Source organism: Metopolophium dirhodum, chromosome 3 (assembly GCF_019925205.1).
Source record: "Metopolophium dirhodum isolate CAU chromosome 3, ASM1992520v1, whole genome shotgun sequence".
Lineage (NCBI taxonomy): Eukaryota > Metazoa > Arthropoda > Insecta > Hemiptera > Aphididae > Metopolophium > Metopolophium dirhodum.
Window position 1 is genome coordinate 2345634 of NC_083562.1, and position 12365 is coordinate 2357998.

At 27.2% G+C, this 12365-nt stretch overlaps 1 protein-coding gene across 2 annotated transcripts; it reads left to right on the forward strand.

Annotated features, from left to right (window-relative positions):
* Nucleotides 1-291: 291 nt before the first annotated feature.
* Nucleotides 292-11702, forward strand: LOC132941519 (hydroxysteroid dehydrogenase-like protein 2). Of its 2 annotated transcripts, none has more exons than XM_061009609.1 (6): nucleotides 292-394; nucleotides 3352-3515; nucleotides 9402-9615; nucleotides 9695-9900; nucleotides 11083-11283; nucleotides 11397-11702. In XM_061009609.1, exons 1-6 carry the CDS (start codon nucleotides 381-383, stop codon nucleotides 11519-11521), a joined length of 924 nt encoding a protein of 307 aa, XP_060865592.1. In that variant the 5' UTR covers nucleotides 292-380; the 3' UTR covers nucleotides 11522-11702. The 2 variants fall into 2 exon arrangements, with proteins under 2 accessions (XP_060865592.1, XP_060865593.1); XM_061009610.1 differs by lacking the exon at nucleotides 292-394 and adding an exon at nucleotides 3085-3165.
* The last annotated feature ends 663 nt before the right edge of the window (nucleotides 11703-12365 follow it).

The following is a 12365-nucleotide window of genomic DNA, read 5'->3' on the forward strand; positions in this document are numbered from 1 at the left end:
TCTAATATACATGATGTAGATATACATAATTAAGTAATATTGGTAATAATTATATATTTTTTTATAGGTAATTTTATAGGTAATGTGTAATGCCTGATAAACATAATAATATATTCTATACATTTGTGGTAATTAGTTTGAACCGCTTGATTCGTCATCACATTATCCTTTCAAAACACATACTTATAGGTAGGGATGTTATAGTAATTAGTCATTATACATTTTTTTACAGGAAATAATTTAATATTATCATTATAAATTATAATTTTTAGTTATTCCATGCCTATAGTTTGTAATAGTTATATAGGTACTAATACCTTGGATTTGGTGTTTTTGAAATTTACCACCCATTTTATAAACTTTATTCTGATTACTTTAAAATGCTTAATACTGGGTATGTAAATAATTTTATAATTGCTATAAATAAAAGTTAATATACATAATACATATTAACTATTAACATGCATGCTATCGGGTTTAATTTTTGATTTAACTAATTTAAATGTATTTCCATTCTTATTGATAAACATAAATTATAATAAATTATAATTTTCTCTCATAATTCATTCATCATAATCATTGAAATACTTTTGTTTATTTGTTATAGTTATTTAAGTTACTTATCTATATATCTAAAGAATAATAAGATGTGTAAATAAGTAATTTGTATATTATTAAGCTACCTGTTAATATAGCAGTCGGTTATTACATTATTTAAAATTTTAGCTACTATAGGTAGGTATTTATATTAGGTAAGTACACATTACAAGTTATTTCATTATGTCCATAGCAATTACAGAATATCTATTTGATTGAAATATTAAGTAACACAGAACTGAGTACAGTAATAGGGTCACTATAATATTGTCTTTATGTTAGTCTGTAAATACTAAAGAAGATACATATTATAAATTAATCACTCATACATCCATTAACCATATTATGTTTTAATTAATTCATGATATATGATAATAGTAAATAGTAATGTGATAGAAATATCCAATAAAAAAGTGCAACAGTTTAGGTTTAACTTCGGATTTAATGGAAAAATGATTGCTAACTTAAAATATTCTTATTGCACAGTTTACAATCACCAAATGTTTCACCAATTACCTTTTTATGAAAATTGTATAATTTTTAAAATAGTTACACTTAATGAGCTATTTATAGACATTTGAAATTTTTGATTTCTTTTTCTTTTTAGTTTATAGACTCTTAATAAACTTGAAAATTTAATACATGCAAGATCCCTGCACATTTTTAACAACAAAAAATATTTAAATATAAAAAATACATGGGCACAATATTTTTATAAGCATTAAATGTTACATACGTCATAAAAATATAAAACATTTTGAACTTTCTAGGTAAAGCTTGAAAATATATAATAATATGTTCCTCTGTCCTAATAAGTAGTTTTTACTGAAATTCGAAAATCTTAAAAATATACAAGCACAATTTGTTTATTTAAATGAAGAACAACAATAGTTAGCGTATTTATTTTCTTGTTAAAAAATATTATTCGCAGGGACTTGAATTTCTTATTCAAAATATTTAAATTAATTTTAAGCTATTATTTATTTTTTCCATGATTCCACGTATAATCTAATCTCACCGTTCTACGGTAGTCGGTAAGTCGTTAATGACTAAAAAGTTAATAACAATAATATGATATAATATAGGTAAGTCTTAAAAACTTAATTTTAAAGTTCCATTGCTATACATTACAAATTATTGGAAGAAAGCCACAAATACTGGCTAAATTTATATTTCTCAAATAAACTCAGAAAATGTGTAAAAAAGAATGTAAACAAATTTAAATAACGCCTAATATCAAAACGAGAGAGGACGTAAATACCGTAATCATCACTCAAGTAAGAATAGGTCACTCTCGTCTAACCCACTCCTACCTTATCAACAAAGAACCAGTACCACACCAGTATGGAAGTATGTAATTTTTACAACGAAGTACACACAATATATAGAGCAAGCCCGGATTAAGGGGGGGGGGGGCATGGCCTCCGGGCCTCGATAGTTAGAATTTATTTATGGGCCTCAGATTTGTCCATTACTTTTTTCGCTATAGGCTATAACACTGCATACATCCCTTGAATAAAATCGATGATTACTTAGCGAGGAAAGAAGCTTGTAAATTATAATTTGTAAATAAAGTGATACATTATTTATTGCTATATACCTTATGTCCTAACATCTATCTATATATATATATATATATATTATAACAGGTACCTATTATTAATAATAATAAATTATTATTAAATAATATATATATTATTTTTTTTTTCGTACAGGGGCCTCATTTAAAACTTTGGCCCCTGGGCCCAAAATGTCTTAATCCAGGCTTGAATCATAGTGTCCCGTGAGCATATATACCCATTAGCCGTAGAAGGGGACTCGCCGCCTGGACTTTTGTCTTTTATGAATAATTTAACCGGTGTTTTACTTTTTTTGCCGTCCTTCTATTATAAACTAAAAAAAATATTAGAAATCATGAGATTAATAAAAATAAAATGTTGAAAAGTCAAAATGTTCGAAAAAACAAACCCTATAAATGGCCATCTTCAATTTATTGTTTTAAACTTTTTTACCATAAAATTTAATTAAATTATAAATAAAATATATGTGCCTAGTTCTTGTTTCAGTGAGTCAAATAAAAACAGAAAAAAGTATGATATTATATTTATTATCTCAGGAGATATCGCAATGGGTAGATCCTCGCGGGACACAGACTGTATGTAGTGATCGACTGAATAGACAATTTAAATTTAATTACTATTAATTTATTCGTATAGTAAACCTAGGCACCCATTTAAAGTCTTTATCTCCTATAGGAGATCTACTGACAACGTGAGAATGTTGCAGTATAATAATAATGTATATAAATATAAAATAGTGTATAAACAAGATTACCTTTAACCTAGGTATATACTTTACTAGGTACCTATTTTAGTAATCACTAATCAAGTGATCAATTACGAATTACCTACCTCAGCTAATATAGTTATATAAGTAGCCAAGTTAGTAGGTAACACATTATAATAATATTATCAAACATACGCGTATATATTGCCTAATACATTTAAAGTTTAAACGGATAATAGCATAAAAATATTTTTTTATTAAGAATAATATGTCTATAAATAGGTAAATGGTTTTTACAAGACATAAATATTTATTATAGTTATTTATTTAAATTTATTGTTTGTTTTAGGTCATTATAAATTTCAATATATTATTTATAAATTGTAGCGTATTGTCTAGGTTTAAAATTAAGATGTCAACAAATGTATTATCAAATATTTTTATAAAATAAACTTGTTGGTCATTTAGAAAATTGGAAGGGCGTACGTTATTCATTACTGGAGGGAGTCGTGGTATTGGCAAGGCAATTGCTTTGAAAGCAGCAAAGGATGGCGCCAACATAGTTATTGCAGCTAAAACTACTGAACCACATCCTAAACTCCCCGGAACTATATATACTGCTGCAAGAGAAAGTAATATTTTTAAAATACTTAAATACGTCTTAAATTATTTATTTAAGTATTACTGATTGCAATTTGCAAAGCAATTATTCATTAAGCTTTCCTCAAATTATACGAGTCACAAGTTATATATTTATAAACCTTATAATTTAAAAATCAAAATTATAAGATCACTAGAAAAAATGTGTATCGTATTTCTGATACATATGGACATATGGTATATCCCTGAATAATATTAGTTATGTATTTATTATTTATTTATCATTTATGTATTAATTAACTAGCTGATCTTGCATGGCTGCATGCCGTTGCCCGTGACAAATTTAACATGCCAGTGGATTACTCTGTTAAATGTACCTAAACTAGTAACTACACATAATATTATCATCACAGTTAAAAATTGATATGCACTATAGGTATCAATCATTTTTTGAAGAAAGATTAAATTAGTAAGAGATTATAATTCATGACTAACTTATGATAAACTAAACATAAATCTCTGTCACTTTGGATTATATTTATAATATGAACAGCACCGGGTTATGGAGCTATTTAATTTATACATGGTATTATGACTTATGAGTTTCAATTATTTTGTTGTGATTAAAATTAAAAAAATTATAATAATCTAAAATAATTAAATGAGACATGAAGTTGTTACACCAGAGACCTACAGAATAACATTACTTTGCTGGTTTGCACTAAACCAATTATTAATTAAAATGTGCTATACAACCTATACTGTTTTGCTATAGAGTACCTACCGATAAAGTCTGTTCAACGATAAAGGTAACACAAAATATTTCGAACGCATAACCTTGAATTTCACTTTTTACTGCAAAGATGGACATAATATACCTATTATATACACTTGTTTTAAGAAAAATTAAATTAAAAAAAAGGTGGATAAGTGGATGTCGCTCTGCTGTACAGTAGGTTACAAGTGGGTCACTGTAATGGATGGTGTTAAATTTGAATTCAATGATATAATATCATTGTATAAGAAAAACGATTCTGAGCGAAAACGGTCAGTCAGCCTATGATATTACCAAGTATATTTGATGATATTATTGTGAATAAAGTAATTTATAAATAACCTATTTACGTGGAGCCTTGTTTTCAATTTTCAATCCTTAGCTATAAAAGTTGAACATTTTATAAATTTTTAACTACAAAATAATTATTAAATTATAAATTTGATAAATTCTGTCCAAATTTGATCTTTAAATGCTTATAAAAAAAAACTGTGCCTATGTATTTTCAATATTTTTCAACTGCTATTGTAAAAATATATCAGGAGTCTTGTATTAAATTTTTACACTTTTTGGCCCAACAGATAAAACTTTATTGATATTTATAGAAAAAAAAACTAAAAAAATTGAAAACTGAAAATGCCCGTAAACAGCTCAAAAAGTGTCAAAATATTTTCAAAATTGTATGGTGTATAGGAAATGCTAATATAAACATTCAGTGAAATTTTCATGTATCTACAGTTATTCGTTTTTGAATTACAAGAAAATAAGGAAATCGGTACATGAGAAATCGAGTGAATATCTAATGTTGTAAAAATATGAATTTAAAACGCTCATAAAAATTTAATTTGACTTTCTTGTAGAAATTTTTTTTTTGATAAAGTTAGACAAACTTATGAGGAATCTTGTATTAGATTTTAAAATCTTAGATTTAAAAAGAAAATTTTTTATGAATTTCTAACTCAAAATAATTTGCAAATTTTCGTGATTTTTCCGTATTTTTTCAAGATTTGAACTTTAAACGTGTATAAAAAAAAACTGTGACTAAGGATTTTTAATTTTTTTCATCTGCCTTTGAAACAATAACCTAGGAGCCTTCTATTAAATTTTCAAGCTTTTTTACCCAACAAATAAAATTTTATTGATATTTATAGAAAAAAAATTTAAAAAAACTGAAAACTGACAATGTCCGTAAACAGTTCAAAAAAAGTCAAATTATTTTCAAAATTGTATTGTGTATAGAAAATGCAAATATAAACAACCAGTGAAAATTTCATGCATCTACGGTCATTTGTTTTAGAGTTACACCAATAACCAAAATCGATTTTGTTAAAAATCGATTTTGCGTAAAAATTCCCGTTTTTCCTTAATTTTTCTTTTGTTTTTCACATCGCTTTTGAAAACTACTGGGAAATTAAAATTTTGACCTCCCCAATGCACCAACGATATTCACTTTCCCATCGAACAAGATACTGAAGTCGAAAATCGAAGCATTATTTCGACTACTTATCGTGTACACAGACACAAAAATAAAAAAAAAAATAAAAAAAAAAAATAAAAAAAAAAATAAAAAAAAAAATAAAAAAAAAAACACACATCATTGTAAAATCAATACATTCATCGTTTCACTCAGAATCTAAAATTTCTGCACATAAGCAATAAAACGGGTTTTTTTAATTGTAACCTCTCTTTTTAAGTTTTAATTTAAATTACTTTAACTTTTTAAGCAACTTTGACTTATAAAGTTTTTCCAATCTGAAAAATTAACTTATGTATTTTTAATAGACTATTAATAATACGGTGAAATGTTCACCGTGAAAATAATGTAAATGTGCTTTACTTACGAATATGGGCCTTTTGTTATATTTTAATTTTAAAGCGAGTGATGAGTATTTTAAAATACTTATAACTCGCTTTAAAATTAAAATATAATAAAATGCCTGTGAGGTTGTCTAGATAATAATCTTACTTTTAGATTTTATATGAGGTCAATTCACTCTAATTTGTAAACTAACGAAACTACACGTGTTCTACTGAGCGTAAAATTTGCTATGTTACGCACTTGTAAGATGGAGACAACACATGCGTGTGAGCCTTATACTAAATTTCCAAAATTTTTTTACCCAACATATACAGTTTTATTGAGATTTATAGAAAAAAAAACTAAAAAAGGTGGGTAAGTGGATGTCGCTCTACTGTACAATAGGTTAATGGATGGTATTAAATTTGAATTAAATAATATAATATCATCATTGTATACGAAAAACGATTCTTGTCAGTGTGCAGGATATTTTATATTATTATTACTTTTTATTAATACGGTAGCCAGTAAGTTGAATTACCTATAATATTATAAAATTACAACAAAATAACCAAAATTTTTATTATTATAATTATTCTTGGTTATTTAGTATGTAATTTCGTCCAAATTTGAACATAAAATAAAAAAAAAACTGTGTGTTTATATTTTTGAGATTTTTTGGTTACAGAATAACCCAGCAAACACTGTAATGTATATTAGACGTCTGATATACCAATCTATCATAGACGTTAGACGTATACCTACATGTGATGTAAATGTAGATGCCCTTACTTATCTGGAACCTTGTTTTAAATGTTCAATCCTTAGCTATAAAATGTTAAAATGTTATCAATTTTTTTAAAGATTTTTTTTTGATAACATTTGACAAACTTATGAAGAATCCTATACCTACTAAATTTTCAAATCTTAGATTTAAAAAAAATAAAAAAAAAAATTTTAAAAACACACTTTTCCATAAAAACATTTAAAAAAAAATTTTAAAAATTGCACTAAAAAGACAAAAATAATTCTCTGTACTTAAAAATAATGAAAAATTTATTGATGAAAAATTTAAAAGTGTGTGGTGCTCATACACTTGACATATATTCCCAGTCACTATCTTATAAACATGATTGAACAAAGAAGTGTATGTGAGACTTTCCTTGGCTTTTAAATTTTTCATCAGTAAATTTTTCATTATTTTGCTCTTATACTTGACATATACTGCCAGTCACTATCTTATAAACAGGATTGAACAAAGAAGTGTATGTGAGACTTAGCTCGGCTTTTAATGTTTTGTATGATGCACCACACACTTGTAAATTTTTCATCAATAAATTTTTCATTATTTTTAAGTACAGAGAATTATTTTTGTCTTTTTAGTGCAATTTTTAAAATTTTTTTTTAAATGTTTTTATGGAAAAGTGTGTTTTTAAAATTTTTTTTTTTATTTTTTATTTTCTACTTTTTAGTTGAAAGTAAATATTTTTATATCAGAATACCGGTATAATGTTATTTGGTAATAATTACCGTTGTTACCATAGATATTATAATAATGGATAGGACACGCCTATACTTGCTTCGTAAGAGGTTGCGGTTTTTTTTGGGGAAGAGAGAAAGTTCAATATCTGCGAGAGATATTACGGCGACGTCGTGGGGACAATCCTTTTTTTTTTTTTGGTCCATGTCCCAAAATGACAACGGATTATTGTATTGTCATCCAAGACCAAGGTCTATACCAATTTTCAGAATTTTTCATCTTCAAAAAGTGCCTCAAATCGAGCGCGCAAGATTTGATCACAGACAGACGTGAAACCAAACTTAAGAAAAGTGTTAAAAAGAAACATTTTTGTAAATTTCACAAAATAATTTGCACAATTTCGTAATGTTAAGTAAACATTGAAATTTACAAAAATGTTTCTTGTTACAAATTTTGTCGAAATTTTAATTTTAAAATGTCGTTAACATTAAATGCTTATAAACAAATTGTGACTGGATTTCTAAGATTTTTCAAATTTCATTGTAACAATCTATTAGGAGTTTTATTTTAAAATTTCAAGTATTTTTACCCAGCAAATTAAATTTTATTGACAATTATAGAAAAAAAAAACTAAAAATATTGGAAACTGAATATGTCCGTAAACAGTTAAAAACAAATCTAAATATTTTGAAAATTATATCGTGTAAGTATAGGTAATGCTAATATAAACATTCAGTGAAAATTTCATATATCTAGTTATTTATTTTAGAGTGATACCAAAATCCAAAATCGCGATGTTGCTGAAAACCGATTTTGCATAAAAATTCCCGTTTTTCTTTATTTTTGTTTTTCCCGATGCTTTGGAAAACTATTAGGAATTTTTTGACTTCCCCAATCCATCAACAATATTCACTCCCCTTCAAACAAAATGCTGAAGTTGAAAATCAAAGCATTATTTCAACTACTTTTACTACACAGACACAAAAATAAAAATAATAAAAAAACACATCTTTGTAAAATCCATACATCGATCAGAATTTAAAATTGGAAACTGAAAATGTTCATAAACAGTTTAAAACAAATCAAAATATTTTATTGTGTATAGAAAATGCTAGTTTAAACAACCAGTGAAAATTGCATGTATCTATACGGTCATTTGTTTTAGAGTTACACCAAAAACAAAATCGATTTTGCGTAAAAATTCCCGGTTTTCCTTTTGACCTACCCAAAGCACCAACTAGATTAACTTTCCCATCGAACAAGATTCTGATGTTAAAAATCCATTTTAATACAAGCAGCATTTCTACTACTTATCGTGTACACAGACACAAAAAGAAAATTTAATTTAAAAAATTAAAAATCACACATCATTGTAAAATCAATACATTCATCGCTCCGCTCAGAATCTAAAATTGAAATAGAATAAGTACTAATTAAAGTTTACAATTTATTGAAATATATAGCCAAAGGTCACTTGAAAGTTAAAACTATAGAAGTAAGGTTATTAATTATTATAAATTATAACTAGGTAGGTATATATAATAAATATATAAAAAATAATATGTAATCACTAAATGTAATGTACTAATGTTTCATCATAGCTTTATTGTTATACTGCAATATTATATATTACTATATTGTAAATGGATTTACTCCGTAAATAAATAAATAAAATAATTATTATTAAGTGACAAAACAATACAAAAAATGACTTACCTAATTGTAAAACTAAATACCCATAGGTAGTTACAATGCGTACACAATATGTACTTACCTACCTATACTTAACTTCATCCTTGCTTTACTAAAAATCTAGCTACCTATATACACTTTATATGCTATATAACGTTTTCATTATATTTTAGTTGAAGAAGCAGGAGGAAAATGTTTACCTTGTGTTGTGGACGTAAGGAATGAAAGTCAAATAATTGATGCTGTTAAAAAAGCTGTTGATGTATTTGGAGGTATAGATATAGTCATAAACAATGCTAGTGCAATATCATTAACTGGAACTTTAGACACTGATATGAAGAGATATGACTTAATGCATAACATTAATACAAGAGGAACATTTCTTGTGTAATATACCTAATTCAAAATTGTTTTGTACTACGACGTTATTGACAGTTGGTGTTTACCTTATTATTTTTCTGTTTAGATCAAAAATATGTCTGCCTTATTTAAAGAAAAGCAAACACGCTCATATTTTAAATATTAGTCCTCCGTTGAATATGAATCCTAATTGGTTTAAAGACCACGTTGCATACACAATGGCCAAGTATGGAATGTCAATGTGTATATTAGGAATGGCTGAAGAATTTAAGAAAGATAACATTGCCGTGAATGCTTTATGGCCTAGAACTGGTAATATTATGTAGTAAATAAATTATACAAATTCTCCGAGCATGCTCATCCACCCTTTTTTTCTTGAATACCTAATGCAGTTATTGAAAATCTGATTTTCGGAAATTTGAAATATAGGTACTTAAAAACCATATTTTGAAATTCTTAAGATTTTGCTTACTACATAAGGAATGTCCTGTGAAGATGTTAACTTTTGTTTTTTCAAATGAGAATCACTCTTTTCTACTTTAAATTATTTTGTCGATTATTTTCCTGAACATTTTGACGTGCAGAATCAAAATTCATACGAGTAGTCTTCATAGTCGCAACTAAGGTTAAAATTCCTGGGGGGGGGGGGGGCTAACAAAACTATTCATTAAAAATAACCTATAGGAGGATTATATCTAAATCAATAAGTGATATTTTCGGGGGGGGGACTAAATCTTTGTCAGGGGGGGCTAAGCCCCCCCAGTTGCGCCAATGGTAGTCTTTGAGTTACCTACCTATTTATGATTTTATATACCTACTCAGAATAATACTATAATAGGTTAATGATGATGGGTACCTATGTAAGATATGGGGTTGGGCTATGGTGATTTGAAAATTTTAGTGATGAATATTTATCTATCGCAACATTAATAATTTGTAAAAATGTCTAGTTTAAGTAAAACAATACATAATATAGTCATAATGGTAGTGTTGGTCGTTGGATAGGTACTTAGATACTGAGATATATATTTTATATACCTAGGTACAAGGCGATCCATTAAAATTCAAAAAAGTTTTGCAGTGACATAAAACTATGTAAAAAAACCATAGCACGCTACTCGATAATTTTCCTCTCTACAAGGAAAATGTATGAATCATAAATATACGTAACCATCATGACAACAAAAACGTCTATTTTGCAATATATCGATCAGAAAAAAAAATCGGTTAGAAAAATAAAATATCTGTGCCCAACCATAAAACATATTTTTTAGGTAGGTATGTTAAAAAATATTTTCAAAAAAGACAATATTTCGAAATAATAATTGTAGACATTTCTTTTAAAATGGATCACTCGATCACCCATTGGGCATTGGCTATTATATATATATAATATGATACATAGACATATTATGTAAATAAAAACAGAATCCAGCTAATTGGTATAAAACTACAAAATAAATAGTAATTTGAAAGTATTTATTTGGTATATAGTAATACATACAGCAGCTGTTGAAATGTTGTCGGGCATAAATGAAGCAAAATCATATTCGCGGAAACCTGATATAATGGCTGATGCAGCTTATTCAATCATAACCAAACCATATGATCATTATAACGGACAATTTTTAATTGATGACGAAGTGCTAAAACAAGAAGGAATAATAGATTTTGATCAGTATTTAAGTGATCCAGGTATGAAATGTATATTGTTTATTTATCAATAAGTATTGACAAAATATTAAAAGACAACAGACATACAGAAGTATAGGTACCCATAAAGTTTATTTGTATTGTTTTTTTTTTAGCAAACAACGGTAATCTGATGTTGGATTTTTTTTTGGGAGAATATCCACATGATGGTTTCAACCAAGGTAAAGAAGTAGCCAAAAGACAATCCCGGGTAAATGAAAGAAATAATGTGAATAATTGAAAGCTCAACATTTTAATTTCTATAATTGTATAATTATTTTTATAATATACCTACCAATTATAATATCATTCAATGTTTTCCAAAATTATTGTTACATTATTTAGTATACCTAGTATAATAATATAGTCATAGCTCAATAAGCTGTATTTTTTTTATTGAACTTAAGCCCGGCGACTATGGCCATTAGCTGTTGTAGGGGTTATGAACTGTGGTAGGGGTAAGGTGGGTATGGTAGGTTGGTTTTACGATTGTTTTTTAACGGTTGTTACGGTAGGTAGCAAACACCTGTATGTCTGGCAAGGTTTTTAACTACTATGAACCCGGGTGGTCACCCATCCGGGAGCTAGTAGCTGTGGCCGTTACTTACTCCTCGTAACTGATTCTGCGACTGGTAGCAACCAACGCGCCACACCAAGCCACAAGCTGTATTTTTATTTGCATATTATAGTATTATAAATTTATACTGTATTGGAATCTAAAATATACTCAAACATCACCTATGAAATTCAACTCTGGAACTCAAACACTAATCGCATCCTTATTTTCCTGTTGAAATCTTATAGATGTCTGCTGACTGCCAACATACCAGGTGACCCTCTAAAACACAATTGGTGCTGTGACTTGTTAGTTGAATAATCATTCAGCTTCCCAGTGCTCAAAGTTCCATCAATAATGACCCCTTTAACAAGTCACTTATCATGTCTCAACATCTCACTTCAATTATACTCAGTTGCTGTAAACTTAATCAAATTCTGTAATAATCTATTAAAAAAATAAAAAATATATTTATTAATTATCTCTCATAGTTTCTTCCACAGCTTGTTCTTCTGTGTTCTGTATACAT

Excerpts from the sequence above, each read along its gene's own strand:
- LOC132941519 (XM_061009609.1), top strand. Across the intron at positions 3,516-9,401 it reads ATATACTGCTGCAAGAGAAA|TTGAAGAAGCAGGAGGAAAA; the intron begins GTAATATTTTTA and ends ATTATATTTTAG. Across the intron at positions 9,616-9,694 it reads ACAAGAGGAACATTTCTTGT|ATCAAAAATATGTCTGCCTT; the intron begins GTAATATACCTA and ends TTTTCTGTTTAG.